Below are 23,589 nucleotides of genomic sequence, written 5' to 3'. Positions count from 1 at the left end.
GGCAATGGTGTTCAGGACTGTAGCAATGATAGGGTTAAATGGCCAGTGCTCTGAGGTTTCACTGCTGACCTTGCCCAAAGTTGGGGAGATCAGGTCACCTCACAAACCCTGTTTTTACTGCTGTGAAATGTTGGAGCCTCACAAGGGAAAGTAAAACCCTACAGACCTTCCCATTAAGGGAAAGTAAAACCCTACAGACCTTCCCATTAAGGGAAAGTAAAACCCTACAGACCTTCTCATGGTCACTGCTCCGAAGAAAGAATAAAACCCCATTACCAAGTGGTGGAGCAAAGGGTTATGGGTAATCCGCCATTACATCAGTCTGAAGCATGAGGAACGGGGGCGGGCTCTGTCACTCTTTGGGGACAAGTTGTAGATCTCTTCCGTCTGCGTCTCTGTCACCCTGCGATGGGAGGGACAGTCTATGTCACTGTGCGATGGGAGGGGCAGTCTCTGTCACCCAATGATGGGGGAGAGTCTGTCACCCTGTGATGGGAGGAACAGTCTCTGTCACCCTGTGATGGGAGGGAGAGTCTCTGTCACCCTGTGATGGGAGGGAGAGTCTCTGTCACCCTGTGATGGGAGGGAGAGTCTCTGTCACTCTGCGATGGGAGGGAGAGTCTCTATGTCACCCTGTGATGGGAGGGACAGTCTCTATGTCACCCTGTGATGGGAGGGACAGTCTATATGTCACCCTGTGATGGGAGGGACAGTCTCTATGTCACCCTGTGATGGGAGGGACAGTCTATATGTCACCCTGTGATGGGAGGGAGAGTCTCTGTCACCCTGTGATGGGAGGGACAGTCTATGTCACTGTGCGATGGGAGGGGCAGTCTCTGTCACCCTGCGATGGGAGGGACAGTCTCTATGTCACTCTGCGATGGGAGGGACAGTCTCTGTCACTCTGCGATGGGAGGGGCAGTCTCTGTCACCCTGCGATGGGAGGGACAGTCTCTATGTCACCCTGTGATGGGAGGGACAGTCTCTATGTCACCCTGTGATGGGAGGGACAGTCTATGTCACTGTGCGATGGGAGGGGCAAGTCTCTGTCACCCTGCGATGGGAGGGACAGTCTCTATGTCACCCTGTGATGGGAGGGACAGTCTCTATGTCACCCTGTGATGGGAGGGACAGTCTATGTCACTGTGCGATGGGAGGAGCAGTCTCTGTCACCCAATGATGGGGGAGAGTCTGTCACCCTGTGATGGGAGGGAGAGTCTCTGTCACCCTGTGATGGGAGGGAGAGTCTCTGTCACTCTGCGATGGGAGGGACGGTCTCTATGTCACCCTGTGATGGGAGGGACAGTCTCTATGTCACCCTGTGATGGGAGGGACAGTCTCTATGTCACTCTGCGATGGGAGGGACAGTCTCTATGTCACCCTGTGATATGAGGGACAGTCTCTGTCACCCTGCGATGGGAGGGACGGTCTCTATGTCACCCTGTGATGGGAGGGAGAGTCTCTGTCACTCTGCGATGGGAGGGACAGTCTATATGTCACCCTGTGATGGGAGGGACAGTCTCTGTCACTCTGCGATGGGAGGGACGGTCTCTATGTCACCCTGTGATGGGAGGGACAGTCTCTATGTCACCCTGTGATGGGAGGGACAGTCTCTATGTCACCCTGTGATGGGAGGGACAGTCTCTATGTCACTGTGCGATGGGAGGAGCAGTCTCTGTCACCCTGTGATGGGAGGGAGAGTCTCTGTCACCCTGCGATAGGAGGGACAGTCTCTATGTCACTCTGCGATGGGAGGGACAGTCTCTATGTCACCCTGTGATGGGAGGGACAGTCTCTATGTCACTGTGCGATGGGAGGAGCAGTCTCTGTCACCCAATGATGGGGGAGAGTCTGTCACCCTGTGATGGGAGGGAGAGTCTCTGTCACCCTGTGATGGGAGGGACAGTCTCTATGTCACCCTGTGATGGAGGGAGAGTCTCTGTCACCCTGTGATGGGAGGGACAGTCTCTATGTCACCCTGTGATGGGAGGGACAGTCTCTGTCACCATGTGATGGGAGGGACAGTCTCTGTCACCCTGTGATGGGAGGGACAGTCTCTATGTCACCCTGTGATGGGAGGGACAGTCTCTGTCACCCTGTGATGGGAGGGACAGTCTCTATGTCACCCTGTGATGGGAGGGACAGTCTCTATGTCACTGCGATGGGAGGGACAGTCTCTATGTCACCCTGCGATGGGAGGGACAGTCTCTATGTCACCCTGTGATGGGAGGGACAGTCTCTATGTCACCCTGTGATGGGAGGGACAGTCTCTATGTCACCCTGTGATGGGAGGGAGAGTCTCTGTCACTCTGCGATGGGAGGGACAGTCTCTGTCACTCTGCGATGGGAGGGACGGTCTCTATGTCACCCTGTGATGGGAGGGACAGTCTCTATGTCACCCTGTGATGGGAGGGACAGTCTCTATGTCACTCTGCGATGGGAGGGACGGTCTCTATGTCACCCTGCGATGGGAGGGACAGTCTCTATGTCACCCTGTGATGGGAGGGACAGTCTCTATGTCACCCTGTGATGGGAGGGACAGTCTCTATGTCACCCTGTGATGGGAGGGACAGTCTCTATGTCACCCTGTGATGGGAGGGACAGTCACCTCCCACGATTCTCCTCTGTCTGTGTCAGTTGGGTTTGTCTTCTCGGCTAACAGGACGGGATTTTGCTGGGGGCGGTGGGAGCGTATGACTGGAACGGAGCGGTGCTGAAGGAGACCAGCAGTGGGAAGGTGATTCCGAGGAGGGAGTCCTACCTGCGCGAATTTCCTGATGAACTGAAGAACCACGGAGCTTACCTGGGTAATGAGGGGGGTAAGGAGGCTGGGGGGGGGGGGTGGGGAGGCTGGGGGGGGGGGGGGGGAGGCGGGGGGGTGGGGAGGCGGGGGGGGGCAGGTCTGTGGGGTTCGGTAGGGTTAGTAACTGGAAAACAGGTGGGAGCTTCTGACTCATCATGTCGGTGACCGCTCCCTGTAACTCCTCCTATTACCCCATATAACCGCTCCCTATAACTCCTCCTATTACCCCATATAACCACTCCCTATAACTCCTCCTATTACCCCATATAACCGCTCCCTATAACGCCTCCTATTATTCCATATAACCGCTCCCTATAACTCCTCCTATTACCCCATATAACCACTCCCTATAACTCCTCCTATTACCCCATATAACCGCTCCCTATAACACCTCCTATTACCCCATATAACCGCTCCCTATAACTCCTCCTATTACCCCATATAACCGCTCCCTATAACGCCTCCTATTACCCCATATAACCACTCCCTATAACTCCTCCTATTACCCCATATAACCGCTCCCTATAACGCCTCCTATTACCCCATATAACCGCTCCCTATAACTCCTCCTATTACCCCATATAACCGCTCCCTATAACTCCTCCTATTACCCCATATAACCACTCCCTATAACTCCTCCTATTACCCCATATAACCGCTCCCTATAACGCCTCCTATTATTCCATATAACCGCTCCCTATAACTCCTCCTATTACCCCATATAACCACTCCCTATAACTCCTCCTATTACCCCATATAACCGCTCCCTATAACGCCTCCTATTACCCCATATAACCGCTCCCTATAACTCCTCCTATTACCCCATATAACCGCTCCCTATAACGCCTCCTATTACCCCATATAACCACTCCCTATAACTCCTCCTATTACCCCATATAACCGCTCCCTATAACGCCTCCTATTACCCCATATAACTGCTCCCTATAACTCCTCCTATTACCCCATATAACCGCTCCCTATAACGCCTCCTATTACCCCATATAACCGGTCCCTATAACGCCTCCTATTACCCCATATAACCGCTCCCTATAATGCCTCCTATTACCCCATATAACCCCTTCCTATAACGCCTCCTATTACCCCATATTACCGCTCCCTAGAACTAAACCTATTACCCCATATAACCGCTCTCTATAACGCCTCCTATTACCCCATATAACCACTCCCTATAACACCTCCTATTACCCCATATAACTGCTCTCTATAACGCCTCCTATTACCCCATATAACCCCTTCCTATAACGCCTCCTATTACCCCATATAACCGCTCCCTATAACTCTTTCTATTACCCCATATAACCCCTTCCTATAACTCCTCCTATTACCCCATATAACCGCTCCCTATAACGCTTCCTATTACCCCATATAACCGCTCCCTATATCTCCTCCTATTACCCCATAAAACCGCTCCCTATAACGCCTCCTATTACCCCATATAACCGCTCCCTATAATGCCTCCTATTACCCCATATAACCTCTCCCTATAACTCCTCCTATTACCCTATATAACCACTCCCTATAACGCCTCCTATTACCCCATATAACCGCTCCCTATAACTCCTCCTATTACCCCATATAACCCCTCCCTATAACTCCTCCTATTTCCCCGTATAACTGCTCCCTATAACTCCCCCTATTACCCCATATAACCGCTCCCTATAACTCCTCCTATTACCCATATAACTGCTCCCTATTACCCCATATAACCGCTCCCTATAACTCCTCCTATTTCCCCATATAACCGCTCCCTATAACGCCTCCTATTACCCCATATAACCGCTCCCTATAACTCCCCCTATTACCCCATATAACCGCTCCCTATAACTCCCCCTATTACCCCATATAACCGCTCCCTATAACTCCTCCTATTACCCCATATAACCGCTCCCTATAACTCCCCCTATTACCCCATATAACCGCTCCCTCTAACTCCTCCTATTTCCCCATATAACTGCTCCCTATAACTCCCCCTATTACCCCATATAACCGCTCCCTATAACTCCTCCTATTTCCCCATATAACTGCTCCCTATAACTCCCCCTATTACCCCATATAACCGCTCCCTATAACTAAACCTATTACCCCATATAACCGCTCCCTATAACTAAACCTATTACCCCATATAACCGCTCCCTATTACACCTCCTATTACCCCATATAAGCGCTCCTATAACTCCTCCTATTACCCCATATTAGCGCTTCTATATCTCCTCCTATTACCCCATATAAGCGCTCCTGTATCTCCTCCTAGCGATTATTACCGGCAGCCTCTTGATCCGGTGACGTTATGGGTGAGCCACTTGTGACTTCCATTTTTCTGACCTTTAAATGCTCAGTTCTTCGTGCACTGGTTGGCATCCTCCAGCACGGAGCTGGTTAATGCCGCCCCCCTCTGCCTCCAGCACGGAGCTGGTTAATGCCGCCCCCCTCTGCCTCCAGCACAGAGCTGGTTAATGCCGCCCCCCTCTGCCTCCAGCACAGAGCTGGTTAATGCCGCCTGCCTCTGCCTCCAGCACTGAGCTGGTTAATGCCGCCTGCCTCTGCCTCCAGCACAGAGCTGGTTAATGCCGCCTGCCTCTGCCTCCAGCACGGAGCTGGTTAATGCCGCCTGCCTCTGCCTCCAGCACGGAGCTGGTTAATGCCGCCTGCCTCTGCCTCCAGCACGGAGCTGGTTAATGCTGCCTGACTCTGCTTCCAGCACTGAGCTGGTTAATGCCGCCCCCCTGGCCAAGCTCTGCCCCCGGCACTGATCTGGTTAACGCCGCCCCCTCTGCCCCCGGCACTGAGCTGGTTAATGCCGCCCCCCTTGCCCCCGGCACTGAGCTGGTTAACGCCGCCCCCCTCAGCTCATTCTCCTAATCTCAGACTTGGAACGCCGCTCGGAAAAGCAGTGTTTTATATCCGCGAGGTCCGGTTTCCCTGGGACCTGTGGAAAACCAGCCTGGCGCCCTGCCCGGAGCTCCTCACCACACCGCAGACCCAGCGCAGGCCGCGGTGCGGATGGGCGGGGGGAAGGGACGGGCGGCGGGAGAGCTGGGAGCTGCTCCTGGACTGAGGATTATCTTACTCCAATTTATTTATTTTTATTTATAAAATGTTTTACCAGGAAGTAATACAGTGAGAGGTACCGCTCGTTTCCAAGTATGTCCTGGGCACAGAGTTATGATGACAGATACATGGTTACATTAAGTGAGCAGGGTATACATTATATACAAGACATTGCATGCACAGTTAGTGATTATATATATATTACAGGCGTATGTAACAGTTACAGACCAGATTAAAATATGAGACAGCTTTAGTTTTGAAAGAACTGGTGGCGGCTGTGAGAGTCTCCGGTAGGTTGTTCTAGTTTTGGGGGGCACGGTAAGAGGAGGAGGAGCGTCCGGATACTTTGCTGAACCTTGGGACCATGAACAGTCCCTTGGAGTCAGATCTCAGATGATAAGTGCTGCGTGTGGTAGGGGTGAGGAGCTTGTTCAGGTAGGCGGGTAGCTTGCCCAGAAAGTATTTGTAGGCAATAGCTCTGAGCTTGTGCAGTAGTGTTATGGGAGGCAGAGAGCCAGGAGAGGGGCGGAAGTCCTCAGGATAATACAATCTGCAGTGTTCCTCACCATCCCCTACACCTGCTGGGACATGACCAACTCCCATTACACCGGGGTCATATAGTGACGGTTGTCACCGGGGTCATATAGTGATGGCGTAAGGGCTTCACAGTCCCTCTTTTTATTACCACTCGCTCGCACGTTTCATTTTTACAGCTTTTCTTTCATTTTTTGTGTGTCTGGTTCTACCCACGTCCCAGCTTCACATCGCAAAGCCAGTATACCCAGCCTCACACTGGTGAGACCCAAAAGTTCGAAAGAGCTGTCTGTGAGTAGGTTTACTGGCTCTGCACTTCTTTAACCTGGGCTGTGCTCAAAAAAGCTGTGTAATGCTGCAGGCATACGCTTATAGGGGGGTTCCCATGTTATAATGGACTAGCAGCAAAAAGTGAACGCTATGCGTGATCATTTGCATGTCATTACCCAGAATCCCTAGTGGCAGCGGAAGCAGTGTATGCTAAGAGATAACGGGGAAGGGCAGGGGTGCAGACCTGGCTGAGACGTGTGGATGGGCTCACACGTGGGGTATTTTTGTTTGCTGTAACATATTTAAGATACTTTGGGAGAGAATATCAGCTTAGAGCACGAATGTGCCTCTGTGTCCAGGTATGAAGGCCTCTCTGTGCATCAGCCCATAGGATGAGTTCCATAACTAACAGGTTAGGATGAGTGTGACAGGGTGAATTCAGGTACTGCTAGTTATGCCTGGGAAACCTATATCTAAATCCTTCATCCATTACTCAGAAGGTTAACCCAGGAAGACTAGCTGGCAATCAGGAACTAAGCAGACACACCTGACAACCAGCTTGAGATATAAGGAAGCCATTGCTTACAATCAGGTGGCTGCCTCATACTGCAGAGCTATCCTAGACAAGCTGCTATGCAGATGGATTCACAAACACAGTAAGAACTGTTACTATTGTTTTTCCTGGCTGTTAAAGATTTGGTAACTGGACATAGCCAGCCAGCCTGATAGGGCTTTTATTGTGAGTAAGTTCTCCCAATGTGGAATAGATTGTTATTTTGCTACAATATTTTATGTTGCCTAAAAGGGACGGTGTGCCCAAAGGTTACGTTCCACCGTGGAGAAATAAAACCACTTAATATTTGCTGTAACCTGAAACTGCACGTGTGGACTATTGACTGACCTCGCCTGCAGGCCGTCCTGCCACAATGAGATACACTGATCTGCTGCTGTAGTTTCTCTTGGGTTTGAGGGGTGAGCGTCTCCTGCTGGAAACTCTCTAATGTTTGCCACAAACGCAGAAACGCGAGAGATGCGCCAAAACCGACGTCTTTTCACACTTTCTTCTTTCTGGGAATCTTCCCCTGAATAATAACAGGATCCGGAATTCTTTGTGCGTTGCTTGTCATTGAAGTGGTGCTGCAGATTAGTAAGGGAGGGATTGAGTCACATGTACACGGCGTCCCGCGCCCCTTTAGTGCCCTCGGTCAGTGCCGCCTTCCTTTCCCCCACGCAGGTTACACTGTCACGTCTGTGATGACACCGCAGCGCGTCCGGCTGTACGTATCGGGCGCTCCGCGCTTCAACCACACGGGGAAAGTGATCATCTTTAGCATGCACGGGAACGAGAACCTCACCATCCACCAGGCCCTGAGAGGGGAGCAGGTACCCGGGGGCAGCAGGGCACAGTGAGCATGTCTAAAGCCGTGCCATGCAGTCAGAGCGCAGTACGATGCAGGGAGAGTGAAGTTAGGGGGCAGTGCCATGCAGTCAGAGCGCAGTACGATGCAGGGAGAGTGAAGTTAGGGGGCAGTGCCAAGCAGTGAGAGTGCAGTACGATGCAGTGAGAGTGCAGTATTATGCCGTGAGAGTGCAGTATTATGCAGTGAGAGTGAAGTTAGGGGGCAGTGCCATGCAGTGAGAGTGCAGTATTATGCAGTGAGAGTGAAGTTAGGGGGCAGTGCCATGCAGTGAGAGTGCAGTACGATGCAGTGAGAGTAAAGCTAGGGGGAAGTGCCAAGCAGTGAGAGTGAAGTTATGATGCAGTGAGTGTGCAGTATGATGCAGTGAGAGTGAAGCTGGGATGCAGTGAGCATGCAGTACGATGCAGTGAGAGGGAAGTTAGGAGGAAGTGCCATGCAGTGAGAATGAAGCTATGATGTAGGGAGAGTGCAGTGCCATGCAGTGAGAGTGAAGTTACGATGCAGTGAGAGTGAAGCTAGGATGCAGTGTCATGCAGTACGATGCAGTGAGAGTGAACTTATGATTTAATGGGAGTGAAGCTATGATGCAGTGCCATGCCGTGATGGTGAAGTAATGATGCAGTGAGCGTGCAGTACGATGCAGTGGGAGTAAAGCTATGATGCAATAAGCATGCAGTATGATGCAGTGAGTGAAGCTATGATGCAGTGTCATACAGTGAGCGTGCAGTACGATGCAGTGAGAGTGAAGCTATGATGCAGTGCCATGCAGTGAGCGTGCAGTACGATGCAGTGAGAGTGAAGCTATGATGCAGTGCCATGCAGGGAGAGTGAAGCTATGATGCAGTGTCATGCAGTGAGAGTGAGGGTATGATGCAGTGAGAGTGAAGCTATGATGAGGTGAGTGAAGCTATCATTTAGTGTCATGCAGTGAGAGTGAAGCTATGATGCAGTGAGAGTGAAGCTATGATGCAGTGAGAGTGAAGCTATGATGCAGTGAGAGTGAAGCTATGATGCAGTGCCATGCAGTGAGAGTGAAGCTATGATGCAGTGCCATGCAGTGAGAGTGAAGCTATGATGCAGTGAGAGTGAAACTATGATGCAGTGAGAGTGAAGCTATGATGCAGTGAGAGTGAAGCTATGATGCAGTGCCATGCAGTGAGAGTGAAGCTATGATGCAGTGCCATGCAGTGAGAGTGAAGCTATGATGCAGTGAGAGTGAAGCTATGATGCAGTGCCATGCAGTGAGAGTGAAGCTATGATGCAGTGCCATGCAGTGAGAGTGAAGCCATGATGCAGTGACATGCAGTGAGAGTGAAGCCATGATGCCATGACATGCAGTGAGAGTGAAGCTATGATGCAGTGACATGCAGTGAGCTCAGAATGATGCAGTGACAGTGCGGTGACCATTTAGTCGTGTGACACGCAGTGTTGCGCTGTGCACTTCTCTCTTGTCAGATTGGGTCGTATTACGGCAGTGAGATGGACTCGGTAGATGTGGATGGAGACGGGGTGACAGACGTCCTGCTGGTCGGAGCCCCAATGTTCTTCAGCGAAGGACGAGAGAGGGGCAGAGTTTCCGTGTACGTCCTGAGAGAGGTAAGCGTGTGCTGATTGGTCCAACCGGGTCACGCAGGGCCTCCCTTTGTCATCATTAACTACTCATCCGTAAATACCAGCTCACCCCGGGCCCCAGCTCACCCCGGGCCCCAGCTCACCCCGGGGCCCCAGCTCACCCCGGGGCCCCAGCTCACCCGGGGCCCCAGCTCACCCCGGGCCCCAGCTCACCCCGGGGCCCCAGCTCACCCCGGGGCCCCAGCTCACCCCGGGGCCCCAGCTCACCCCGGGCCCCCAGCTCACCCCGGGCCCCCAGCTCACCCCGGGCCCCCAGCTCACCCCGGGGCCCCAGCTCACCCCGGGGCCCCAGCTCACCCCGGGGCCCCAGCTCACCCCGGGGCCCCAGCTCACCCCGGGGCCCCAGCTCACCCGGGGCCCCAGCTCACCCCGGGGCCCCAGCTCACCCCGGGGCCCCAGCTCACCCCGGGGCCCCAGCTCACCCCGGGGCCCCAGCTCACCCCGGGGCCCCAGCTCACCCCGGGGCCCCAGCTCACCCCGGGGCCCCAGCTCACCCCGGGGCCCCAGCTCACCCCGGGGCCCCAGCTCACCCCGGGCCCCAGCTCACCCCGAGCCCAGCTCACCATAAGCTGCACCCAGTTACACAGGAACACGCGCGGGCTGATTTTTGGGGATCTGAGACCAAGTAGCAAATTCCAATCGGGTAAAAGAGATTCCAACTTCATTTGTTTAATGAATCAAAGTTATAAATGACTTAACTGGGCATATTTACACCAAAAAAAGGAAATACGTCACGGTTTTTGTTTTAAAGGCGATTAAATCTTTTATAAGAATCTGTGTACACTAATAAAAGTTTAGTTATTTTAAAGTATGTAAGTTGTGCTACAGTATGTGGGACTCCGGGGGCCAGGCAGCTTCTCCAAAATATACTGGACACAATAGTGACGGTGCGACGCGCACACACAATTTCACCTCTCTCCACTTCATGCTGTTTCCTCCTCTCCCTGGCCCCACCCCCACCTTGACGCCTCCTCCTGATTGGCTGCATTACCTAGCAGCAGCCAATCAGGATGGAGGAAGCTGCCTAGCCCCCTAGCAACAGCCCTGCTCCCTCCCTGCTCTGGGAAATCCCGCGGCCCCCCAAGCCGGTCAGGTAACTATGTCCAGAGAGGTAATACCGGTATACACGTACACGCCCAGAGAGGTAATACCGGTATACACATACACGCCCAGAGAGGTAATACCGGTATACACGTACACGCCCAGAGAGGTAATACCGGTATACACATACACGCCCAGAGAGGTAATACCGGTATACACGTACACGCCCAGAGAGGTAATACCGGTATACACATACACGTCCAGAGAGGTAATACCGGTATACACATACACGCCCAGAGAGGTAATACCGGTATACACGTACACGCCCAGAGAGGTAATACCGGTATACACGTACACGCCCAGAGAGGTAATACCGGTATACACGTACACGCCCAGAGAGGTAATACCGGTATACACGTACACGCCCAGAGAGGTAATACCGGTATACACGTACACACCCAGAGAGGTAATACCGGTATACACATACACGCCCAGAGAGGTAATACCGGTATACACATACACGCCCAGAGAGGTAATACCGGTATACACATACACGTCCAGAGAGGTAATACCGGTGTACACATACACGCCCAGAGAGGTAATACCGGTATACACGTACACGCCCAGAGAAGTAATACCGGTATACACGTACACGCCCAGAGAGGTAATACCGGTATACACATACACGCCCCGAGAGGTAATACCGGTATACACTACACGCCCAGAGAGGTAATACCGGTATACACGTACACGCCCAGAGAGGTAATACCGGTATACACGTACACGCCCAGAGAGGTAATACCGGTATACACGTACACGCCCAGAGAGATAATACCGGTATACACGTACACGCCCAGAGAGATAATACCGGTATACACGTACACGCCCAGAGAGGTAATACCGGTATACACGTACACGCCCAGAGAAGTAATACCGGTATACACGTACACGCCCAGAGAGGTAATACCGGTATACACATACACGCCCAGAGAGGTAATACCGGTATACACATACACTCCCAGAGAGGTAATACCGGTATACACGTACACGCCCAGAGAGGTAATACCGGTATACACGTACACGCCCAGAGAGGTAATACCGGTATACACGTACACGCCCAGAGAGATAATACCGGTATACACGTACACGCCCAGAGAGGTAATACCGGTATACACGTACACGCCCAGAGAAGTAATACCGGTATACACGTACACGCCCAGAGAGGTAATACCGGTATACACATACACGCCCAGAGAGGTAATACCGGTATACACATACACTCCCAGAGAGGTAATACCGGTATACACAAACACGCCCAGAGAGGTAATACAGGCACATACACGCCAAGAGAGGTAATACCGGTATACACATACACGCCCAGAGAGGTAATACCGGACACATATACGCCCAGAGAGGTATTACCGGTATACACATACACGCCCAGAGAGGTAATACCGGTATACACATACACGCCCAGAGAGGTAATACCAGTATACACATACACGCCCAGAGAGGTAATACCGGTATACACATACACTCCCAGAGAGGTAATACCGGTATACACATACACGCCCAGAGAGGTAATACCGGTATACACATACACGCCCAGAGAGGTAATATCAGTATACACATACACGCCCAGAGAGGTAATACCGGTATACACATACACGCCCAGAGAGGTAATACCAGTATACACATACACACCCAGAGAGGTAATACCGGTATACACACACACGCCCAGAGAGGTAATACCGGTATACACATACACACCCAGAGAGGTAATACCGGTATACACATACACACCCAGAGAGGTAATACCGGTATACACACACACACACCCAGAGAGGTAATACCGGTACACACATACACGCCCAGAGAGGTAATACCGGTACACACATACACGCCCAGAGAGGTAATACCGGTATACACATACACGTCCAGAGAGGTAATACCGGTATTCACATACACGCCCAGAGAGGTAATACCGGTATACACATACACACCCAGAGAGGTAATACCGGTATACACATACACACCCAGAGAGGTAATACCGGTATACACACACACACCCAGAGAGGTAATACCGGTATACACATAAACGCCCAGAGAGGTAATAGCGGTATACACATATACACCCAGAGAGGTAATACCGGTATTCACATACACGCCCAGAGAGGTAATACCGGTATACACATACACGCCCAGAGAGGTAATACCGGTATTCACATACACGCCCAGAGAGGTAATACCGGACACATATACGCCCAGAGAGGTATTACCGGTATACACATACACGCCCAGAGAGGTAATACCGGTATACACATACACGCCCAGAGAGGTAATACCGGTATACACGTACAAGCCCAGAGAGGTAATACCGGTATACACGTACACGCCCAGAGAGGTAATACCGGTATACACGTACACGCCGAGTATCACCTCTCATTTATTACTGGACAGAGCGTCCAAATACAGGACAGTCCGGTTCTATACTGGACACCTGGCTTCGCTATCAGTGGGACAGTTATGGTAATAAATACATTGCGACTGGCTGTAAACCAGGGGAGGGCAACGCCAGTCCTCAAGGGCCACCAACAGGTCAGGTTTTCAGGATATCCCTGCTTCAGCACTGGTGGCTCAATCACTCCCTGCTTCAGCCCAGGTGGCTCCACCTGTCCTGAAGCCAGGATATCCTGAAAACCTGACCTGTTGGTAGCTCCTGAGGACTGGAGTAGGCCGCACCCGCTATATACTGTCTGTAAAGGTATTACACCGGGTCACGCCCGGAGCGGGGTTCTGGTACCATTACAGGGACAGTTCGTGCCGGACGGGGCTCTGCAGGATTGGGACGGCTCCCAGAACTCTCGGTTCGGTTCTTCCATCGCTGCGGTGCCAGATCTGAACCAGGACTCTTACAACGACGTGGTGATCGGGGCGCCCCTGGAGGACGACCACAGGGGGGCTGTGTACGTCTTCCACGGGATGAAAAGGAACATCCTGAAGAGGTACAAACAGGTAATAGCCCCAAACCCTGAGCCCCTTAAATAGAGGAAGACAGCAACCCTAAATATAAGGGCACTTGCCTTAAATACACAGAGACTGACCCGAACCCTATATACATAGAGAGGAACCCATATATATATATACACCTCTGCTAAATACCCGCAGCTGAGCCAGTCCTGCACACTTACACAGGGACCCCAAACCCTGGGCGACCAGGAGGATCCTAACTAACCAATCAGGACCAAAGCCCGAAACTGGGGGCCCTTAGTGACATCGCCTCCTAATGGCCACATTTCCAGCCGCCTTATTGCTACAAGAGTAAGATAAAAAGGATTGTGCGATGCGGCTGTAACACCGTCCCCGAGAGACACAAGGGTGAAGCATCGGAAAGCCCAACTGTGCCTGGGCTGGCAGTGCAGGGGTTAAGGCAGCGGGAGGGTGCTGGCAGTGACAGGGTTAAGGCAGTGTGAGGGTGCTGGCATTGACAGGGTTAAGGCAGTGTGAGGGTGCTGGCAGTGACAGGGTTAAGTAGTGAGGGTGCTGGCAGTGACAGGGTTAAGGCAGCGTGCGGGCGCTGGCAGTGGCAGGGTTAAGGCAGTGTGAGGGTGCTGGCAGTGACAGGGTTAAGGCAGTGTGAGGGTGCTGGCAGTGAGGGTGCTGGCAGTGACAGGGTTAAGCAATGAGGGCGCTGGCAGTGACAGGGTTAAGGCAGTGTGAGGGTGCTGGCAGTGACAGGGTTAAGGCAGTGTGAGGGTGCTGGCAGAGACAGGGTTAAGGCAGTGTGAGGGTGCTGGCAGTGACGGGGTTAAGCAGTGAGGGCGCTGGCAGTGACAGGGTTAAGCAGTGAGGGCGCTGGCAGTGACAGGGTTAAGGCAGTGTGAGGGTGCTGGCAGTGACAGGGTTAAAACAGTGTGAGGGTGCTGGCAGAGACAGGGTTAAGGCAGTGTGAGGGTGCTGGCAGTGACGGGGTTAAGCAGTGAGGGCGCTGGCAGTGACAGGGTTAAGCAGTGAGGGTGCTGGCAGTGACAGGGTTAACCAGTGAGGGTGCTGGCAGTGACATGGTTAAGCAGTGAGGGTGCTGGCAGTGACATGGTTAACCAGTGAGGGCGCTGGCAGTGACATGGTTAAGCAGTGAGGGTGCTGGCAGTGACAGGGTTAAGCAGTGAGGGCGCTAGCAGCGACAGGGTTAAGGCAGTGTGAGGGTGCTGGCAGTGACATGGTTAAGGCAGTGTGAGGGTGCTGGCAGTGACAGGGTTAAGGCAGCGGAAAGGTGCTGGCAGTGACAGGGTTAAGGCAGCGTGAGGGTGCTGGCAGTGACAGGGTTAAGGCAGTGTGAGGGTGCTGGCAGTGACAGGGTTAAGGCAGCGTGAGGGCGCTGGCAGTCACAGGGTTAAGGCAGCGTGAGGGCGCTGGCAGTGACAGGGTTAAGGCAGTGTGAGGGTGCTGGCAGTAACATGGTTAAGGCAGTGTGAGGGTGCTGGCAGTGACCGGGTTAAGGCAGTGTGAGGGTGCTGGCAGTGACAGGGTTAAGCAGTGATGGTGCTGGCAGTGACAGGGTTAAGCAGTGAGGGCGCTGGCAGTGACATGGTTAAGCAGTGAGGGTGCTGGCAGTGACATGGTTAAGCAGTGAGGGTGCTGGCAGTGACATGGTTAAGCAGTGATGGCGCTGGCAGTGACATTGTTTAAGCAGTGAGGGTGCTGGCAGTGACAGGGTTAAGCAGTGAGGGCGCTGGCAGTGACATGGTTAAGCAGTGAGGGTGCTGGCAGTGACATGGTTAAGCAGTGAGGGTGCTGGCAGTGACATGGTTAAGCAGTGAGGGTGCTGGCAGTGACATGGTTAACCAGTGAGGGCGCTGGCAGTGACATGGTTAAGCAGTGAGGGTGCTGGCAGTGACAGGGTTAAGCAGTGAGGGCGCTAGCAGCGACAGGGTTAAGGCAGTGTGAGGGTGCTGGCAGTGACATGGTTAAGGCAGTGTGAGGGTGCTGGCAGTGACAGGGTTAAGGCAGCGGAAAGGTGCTGGCAGTGACAGGGTTAAGGCAGCGTGAGGGTGCTGGCAGTGACAGGGTTAAGGCAGTGAGGGCGCTGGCAGTGACAGGGTTAAGCAGTGAGGGCGCTGGCAGTGACATGGTTAAGCAGTGAGGGTGCTGGCAGTGACATGGTTAACCAGTGAGGGCGCTGGCAGTGACATGGTTAAGCAGTGAGGGCGCTAGCAGCGACAGGGTTAAGGCAGTGTGAAGGTGCTGGCAGTGACATGGTTAAGGCAGTGTGAGGGTGCTGGCAGTGACAGGGTTAAGGCAGCGGAAAGGTGCTGGCAGTGACAGGGTTAAGGCAGCGTGAGGGTGCTGGCAGTGACAGGGTTAAGGCAGTGTGAGGGTGCTGGCAGTGACAGGGTTAAGGCAGCGTGAGGGCGCTGGCAGTCACAGGGTTAAGGCAGTGTGAGGGTGCTGGCAGTAACATGGTTAAGGCAGTGTGAGGGTGCTGGCAGTAACATGGTTAAGGCAGTGTGAGGGTGCTGGCAGTGACCGGGTTAAGGCAGTGTGAGGGTGCTGGCAGTGACAGGGTTAAGCAGTGATGGTGCTGGCAGTGACAGGGTTAAGCAGTGAGGGCGCTGGCAGTGACATGGTTAAGCAGTGAGGGTGCTGGCAGTGACATGGTTAAGCAGTGAGGGTGCTGGCAGTGACAGGGTTAAGCAGTGAGGGCGCTGGCAGTGACATGGTTAAGCAGTGAGGGTGCTGGCAGTGACATGGTTAAGCAGTGAGGGTGCTGGCAGTGACATGGTTAAGCAGTGAGGGTGCTGGCAGTGACATGGTTAAGCAGTGAGGGCGCTGGCAGTGACATGTTTAAGCAGTGAGGGTGCTGGCAGTGACAGGGTTAAGCAGTGAGGGCGCTGGCAGTGACATGGTTAAGCAGTGAGGGTGCTGGCAGTGACATGGTTAAGCAGTGTGAGGGTGCTGGCAGTGACATGGTTAAGCAGTGAGGGCGCTGGCAGTGACATGGTTAAGCAGTGAGGGTGCTGGCAGTGACAGGGTTAAGCAGTGCGGGTGCTGGCAGTGACAGTGTTAAGCAGTGAGGGCGCTGGCAGTGACAGGGTTAAGCAGTGCGGGTGCTGGCAGTGACATGGTTAAGCAGTGAGGGCGCTGGCAGTGACATGGTTAAGCAGTGAGGGTGCTGGCAGTGACAGTGTTAAGCAGTGAGGGCGCTGGCAGTGACAGGGTTAAGCAGTGAGGGCGCTGGCAGTCACAGGGTTAAGGCAGCGTGAGGGCGCTGGCAGTGACAGGGTTAAGGCAGTGTGAGGGTGCTGGCAGTAACATGGTTAAGGCAGTGTGAGGGTGCTGGCAGTGACAGGGTTAAGGCAGTGTGAGGGTGCTGGCAGTGACAGGGTTAAGCAGTGATGGTGCTGGCAGTGACAGGGTTAAGCAGTGAGGGCGCTGGCAGTGACATGGTTAAGCAGTGAGGGTGCTGGCAGTGACATGGTTAAGCAGTGAGGGTGCTGGCAGTGACATGGTTAAGCAGTGATGGCGCTGGCAGTGACATTGTTTAAGCAGTGAGGGTGCTGGCAGTGACAGGGTTAAGCAGTGAGGGTGCTGGCAGTGACATGGTTAAGCAGTGTGAGGGTGCTGGCAGTGACATGGTTAAGCAGTGAGGGCGCTGGCAGTGACATGGTTAAGCAGTGAGGGTGCTGGCAGTGACAGGGTTAAGCAGTGCGGGTGCTGGCAGTGACAGTGTTAAGCAGTGAGGGCGCTGGCAGTGACAGGGTTAAGCAGTGCGGGTGCTGGCAGTGACATGGTTAAGCAGTGAGGGCGCTGGCAGTGACATGGTTAAGCAGTGAGGGTGCTGGCAGTGACAGTGTTAAGCAGTGAGGGTGCTGGCAGTGACATGGTTAAGCAGTGAGGGCGCTGGCAGTGACAGGGTTAAGCAGTGAGGGCTCTGGCAGTGACATGGTTAAGCAGTGAGGGCGTTGGCAGTGACATGTTTAAGCAGTGAGGGTGCTGGCAGTGACAGGGTTAAGCAGTGAGGGCGCTGGCAGTGACAGGGTTAAGCAGTGAGGGTGCTGGCAGTGACAGGGTTAAGCAGTGAGGGTGCTGGCAGTGACAGGGTTAAGCAGTGAGGGCGCTGGCAGTGACATGGTTAAGCAGTGAGGGTGCTGGCAGTGACATGGTTAAGCAGTGAGGGCGTTGGCAGTGACATGGTTAAGCAGTGAGGGCGCTGGCAGTGACAGGGTTAAGCAGTGAGGGCGCTGGCAGTGACAGGGTTAAGCAGTGAGGGCGCTGGCAGTGACAGGGTTAAGGCAGTGTGAGGGTGCTGGCAGTAACATGGTTAAGGCAGTGTGAGGGTGCTGGCAGTGACCGGGTTAAGGCAGTGTGAGGGTGCTGGCAGTGACAGGGTTAAGCAGTGATGGTGCTGGCAGTGACAGGGTTAAGCAGTGAGGGCGCTGGCAGTGACATGGTTAAGCAGTGAGGGTGCTGGCAGTGACATGGTTAAGCAGTGAGGGTGCTGGCAGTGACAGGGTTAAGCAGTGAGGGCGCTGGCAGTGACATGGTTAAGCAGTGAGGGTGCTGGCAGTGACATGGTTAAGCAGTGAGGGTGCTGGCAGTGACATGGTTAAGCAGTGAGGGCGCTGGCAGTGACATGTTTAAGCAGTGAGGGTGCTGGCAGTGACAGGGTTAAGCAGTGAGGGCGCTGGCAGTGACATGGTTAAGCAGTGAGGGTGCTGGCAGTGACATGGTTAAGCAGTGTGAGGGTGCTGGCAGTGACATGGTTAAGCAGTGAGGGCGCTGGCAGTGACATGGTTAAGCAGTGAGGGTGCTGGCAGTGACAGGGTTAAGCAGTGCGGGTGCTGGCAGTGACAGTGTTAAGCAGTTAGGGCGCTGGCAGTGACAGGGTTAAGCAGTGCGGGTGCTGGCAGTGACATGGTTAAGCAGTGAGGGCGCTGGCAGTGACATGGTTAAGCAGTGAGGGTGCTGGCAGTGACAGTGTTAAGCAGTGAGGGCGCTGGCAGTGACAGGGTTAAGCAGTGAGGGCGCTGGCAGTCACAGGGTTAAGGCAGCGTGAGGGCGCTGGCAGTGACAGGGTTAAGGCAGTGTGAGGGTGCTGGCAGTAACATGGTTAAGGCAGTGTGAGGGTGCTGGCAGTGACAGGGTTAAGGCAGTGTGAGGGTGCTGGCAGTGACAGGGTTAAGCAGTGATGGTGCTGGCAGTGACAGGGTTAAGCAGTGAGGGCGCTGGCAGTGACATGGTTAAGCAGTGAGGGTGCTGGCAGTGACATGGTTAAGCAGTGAGGGTGCTGGCAGTGACATGGTTAAGCAGTGATGGCGCTGGCAGTGACATTGTTTAAGCAGTGAGGGTGCTGGCAGTGACAGGGTTAAGCAGTGAGGGTGCTGGCAGTGACATGGTTAAGCAGTGAGGGTGCTGGCAGTGACATGGTTAAGCAGTGAGGGCGCTGGCAGTGACATGGTTAAGCAGTGAGGGTGCTGGCAGTGACAGGGTTAAGCAGTGCGGGTGCTGGCAGTGACAGTGTTAAGCAGTGAGGGCGCTGGCAGTGACAGGGTTAAGCAGTGCGGGTGCTGGCAGTGACATGGTTAAGCAGTGAGGGCGCTGGCAGTGACATGGTTAAGCAGTGAGGGTGCTGGCAGTGACAGTGTTAAGCAGTGAGGGTGCTGGCAGTGACATGGTTAAGCAGTGAGGGCGCTGGCAGTGACAGGGTTAAGCAGTGAGGGCGCTGGCAGTGACATGGTTAAGCAGTGAGGGCGTTGGCAGTGACATGTTTAAGCAGTGAGGGTGCTGGCAGTGACAGGGTTAAGCAGTGAGGGCGCTGGCAGTGACAGGGTTAAGCAGTGAGGGTGCTGGCAGTGACAGGGTTAAGCAGTGAGGGTGCTGGCAGTGACAGGGTTAAGCAGTGAGGGCGCTGGCAGTGACATGGTTAAGCAGTGAGGGTGCTGGCAGTGACATGGTTAAGCAGTGAGGGCGTTGGCAGTGACATGGTTAAGCAGTGAGGGCGCTGGCAGTGACAGGGTTAAGCAGTGAGGGCGCTGGCAGTGACATGTTTAAGCAGTGAGGGTGCTGGCAGTGACAGGGTTAAGCAGTGAGGGCGCTGGCAGTGACATGGTTAAGCAGTGAGGGTGCTGGCAGTGACAGGGTTAAGCAGTGAGGGCGCTGGCAGTGACAGGGTTAAGCAGTGAGGGTGCTGGCAGTGACAGGGTTAAACAGTGAGGGCGCTGGCAGTGACATGGTTAAGCAGTGAGGGCGCTGGCATTGGCAGGGTTAAGCAGTGAAGGCGCTGGCAGTGACATGGTTAAGCAGTGAGGGTGCTGGCAGTGAGGGCGCTGGCAGTGACATGGTTAAGGCAGTGTGAGGGTGCTGGCAGTGACCGGGTTAAGCAGTGAGGGTGCTGGCAGTGACATGGTTAAGCAGTGAGGGTGCTGGCAGTGACATGGTTAAGCAGTGAGGGCGCTGGCAGTGACATGGTTAAGCAGTGAGGGTGCTGGCAGTGACATGGTTAAGCAGTGAGGGTGCTGGCAGTGACATGGTTAAGCAGTGAGGGTGCTGGCAGTGACATGGTTAAGCAGTGAGGGTGCTGGCAGTGACATGGTTAAGCAGTGAGGGTGCTGGCAGTGACATGGTTAAGCAGTGAGGGTGCTGGCAGTGACATGGTTAAGCAGTGAGGGTGCTGGCAGTGACATGGTTAAGCAGTGAGGGTGCTGGCAGTGAGGGCGCTGGCAGTGACATGGTTAAGCAGTGAGGGTGCTGGCAGTGAGGGCGCTGGCAGTGACATGGTTAAGCAGTGAGGGTGCTGGCAGTGACAGGGTTAAGCAGTGAGGGCGCTGGCAGTGACAGGGTTAAGCAGTGAGGGTGCTGGCAGTGACAGGGTTAAGCAGTGAGGGCGCTGGCAGTGACAGGGTTAAGGCAGTGTGAGGGTGCTGGCAGTGACGGGGTTAAGCAGTGAGGGCGCTGGCAGTGACAGGGTTAAGCAGTGAGGGCGCTGGCAGTGACAGGGTTAAGGCCGCGGTGCGTTCCTCTCCGTACAGCGCATCGCAGCCACCGATCTGGACCCGGCACTGTTATACTTTGGCTGCAGCATCCACGGGGAGATGGATATGAATGAGGACGGGCTGGTGGACCTGGCCGTGGGATCCCGGGGGAACGCTGTCCTGCTGTGGTGCGTGCGAATCCTACAGACAGACCCTACTAATGTTATACGGACCGACTAACATCACGTCCTACACGTATCCCACTAATCCGACACAACCGGGTGTCCTGCGCCCAGACCACGGATTCAGCAGGACATCCTGACCCCAAAATAAAACCAATCTGTCCTACACTGCGGATAGTAACCCTACAGAATACCCTCTGTACCCCGATACTAACGCTGCTCATCGTCCTAAACGGACATCGCACTGCAGAACTCAAGTTACCTTTTATATCGCCCCATACTTACTCTGATAACCCTGCAGGCGGAAGGAGCGGCTCAGTGAGTACAGACACTGACTGGCACTGAGTGTGAAGCCGGGGAATCTGGCTCAATTCCCGGTGTCGGTTCCTTGTGACCTTGGGCAAGTCACTTTATCTCCCTGTGCCTCAGGCACCAAAAACATAGATTGTAAGCTCTACGGGGCAGGAACCTGTGCCTGCAACATGTCTCTGTAAAGCGCTGCGTAAAACCAGCAGCGCTATACAAGAACATTATATTGCTATTTTTATTATTATAAAGCAGGGGTAGCCGACTCCCGTCCTGCAGGGCCATCAACAGGTCTGGTTAAGGATGTGAATCTATATAAAAAAGCGTGAGTCAAGGGAAAAATCAACATAGGTGCATACAGGTGCATACAGGTGCATACAGGTGCATACAGGTGCATACAGGTGCATATACTGTAGGTGCATACAGGTGCATATACTGTAGGTGCATACAGGTGCATATACTGTAGGTGCATACAGGTGCATATACTGTAGGTGCATACAGGTGCATATACTGTAAGTGCATACAGGTGCATATACTGTAGGTGCATACAGGTGCATATACTGTAGGTGCATACAGGTGCATATACTGTAGGTGCATACAGGTGCATATACTGTAGGTGCATACAGGTGCATATAGTGTAGGTGCATACAGGTGCATATAGTGTAGGTGCATACAGGTGCATATACTGTAGGTGCACACAGGTGCATACAGGTGCATATATTGTAGGTGCATACAGGTGCATATACTGTAGGTGCATACAGGTGCATATACTGTAGGTGCATACAGGTGCATATACTGTAGGTGCATACAGGTGCATATACTGTAGGTGCATACAGGTGCATATACTGTAAGTGCATACAGGTGCATATACTGTAAGTGCATACAGGTGCATATACTGTAGGTGCATACAGGTGCATATACTGTAGGTGCATACAGGTGCATATACTGTAGGTGCATACAGGTGCATATACTGTAGGTGCATACAGGTGCATATACTGTAAGTGCATACAGGTGCATATACTGTAGGTGCATACAGGTGCATATACTGTAGGTGCATACAGGTGCATATACTGTAAGTGCATACAGGTGCATATACTGTAGGTGCATACAGGTGCATATACTGTAGGTGCATACAGGTGCATATACTGTAGGTGCATACAGGTGCATATACTGTAGGTGCATACAGGTGCATATACTGTAGGTGCATACAGGTGCATATACTGTAGGTGCATACAGGTGCATATACTGTAGGTGCATACAGGTGCATATACTGTAAGTGCATACAGGTGCTCAAATGCCAAATGCAGCACCCCCACCCGTGATAATGGGCCTAATATCCACGTTAGATTGGCATGGGTACTCGATGAAACTACATGCTGGAACTCTCCTCACAAAGGAAACGGATCAGAACATCGCTCTAATACAAATGCAAGAACCGGGAGGGCAGGGAATAAACTCACAATCTCCCGCACTCGCTCATTTCCAAAACGCACAACGGGTGTATTAAGGGTACACTCTGCTCCGGGCTGCGGACAGTCCAGGAGACACAGCCAAACTTGGATCCAACGGCGTTCTCTCCCCGGCGCGGTGACTTCTGCGTCTGCGTGCGCACCCAGTGCGGAGTCCTGGATTGGATCTGGCTGGTACAGTGTCCTCTGAGAGAGTAAAAAAACAAAACCAACGCGTTTCGCCTAAACGGTGCAATGGGCTTCCTCAGGGGACGCCTGGAGGCCTTACGTTAGCGGCAGCGCGAGGGGCGTATCGCTGTTATTTATCATCTTAACTCTACGTGGAAATTGCTAGTTTGGTTTGAGCTCCTTTTATTGTTTTATCCCCAGGTTAGGCATGTCCCTGCTTCAGCAGAGGTAGCTCAATCAGTGGCTCAGTCAAACACTGCACCACCTGTGCTGAAGCAGGGATATCTTTAAAACCTAAACTGTTGGTGGCCCTTGAGGAATGGAGTTGGCTACCTCTATATAAACTATATAAACCCTACAGAATTGTATACTTGCCCTTCCAGAGGTTCCTTTCCTATACTGACCGTCTTACCCCTCCTATATACCCTAACTTGCAATCACATGCGTAACCCACGCCATACAACTCCTACATTGTGCCAGGCTGACATTGGAAACGGTGCACAGCCGTGTAACACGCGTGTGCTCTTCATGGCAGGACACGGAGCGTCGTGCAGGTCATCGCCTCCATCCGTTTTGAGCCGCCGAAGATCAACATCTTCAGCAAGGAGTGTCGCAGGAACGGGAAGGAGGCCACGTGCATGGCCGGCTTCATCTGCTTCTCCCCCATCTTTAAATCGCCCCTGTTCCAGGGGCAGAGTGTGGGTATGTGCACGCGGGGTCGGA

General features: G+C 53.4%; 1 protein-coding gene across 1 annotated transcript in view; it reads left to right on the top strand.

Annotated features, from left to right (window-relative positions):
• ITGA11 (integrin subunit alpha 11) overlaps positions 1–23,589 on the top strand; it is a 59,898-nt gene that overhangs the window by 7,463 nt on the left and 28,846 nt on the right. The window contains exons 4-9 of the mRNA XM_075576259.1: positions 2,663–2,807; positions 7,911–8,059; positions 9,553–9,693; positions 13,582–13,785; positions 20,799–20,929; positions 23,402–23,568. Coding sequence (XP_075432374.1) covers positions 2,663–2,807; positions 7,911–8,059; positions 9,553–9,693; positions 13,582–13,785; positions 20,799–20,929; positions 23,402–23,568 — 937 coding nt within the window. The remainder of the gene's footprint in view (positions 1–2,662; positions 2,808–7,910; positions 8,060–9,552; positions 9,694–13,581; positions 13,786–20,798; positions 20,930–23,401; positions 23,569–23,589) is intronic.

Source organism: Ascaphus truei, chromosome 18, assembly GCF_040206685.1.
Source record: "Ascaphus truei isolate aAscTru1 chromosome 18, aAscTru1.hap1, whole genome shotgun sequence".
NCBI classification, from domain to species: domain Eukaryota; kingdom Metazoa; phylum Chordata; class Amphibia; order Anura; family Ascaphidae; genus Ascaphus; species Ascaphus truei.
Note: the sequence above shows the minus strand (reverse complement) of the source record. Positions and strands in the feature narration are given on the sequence as shown.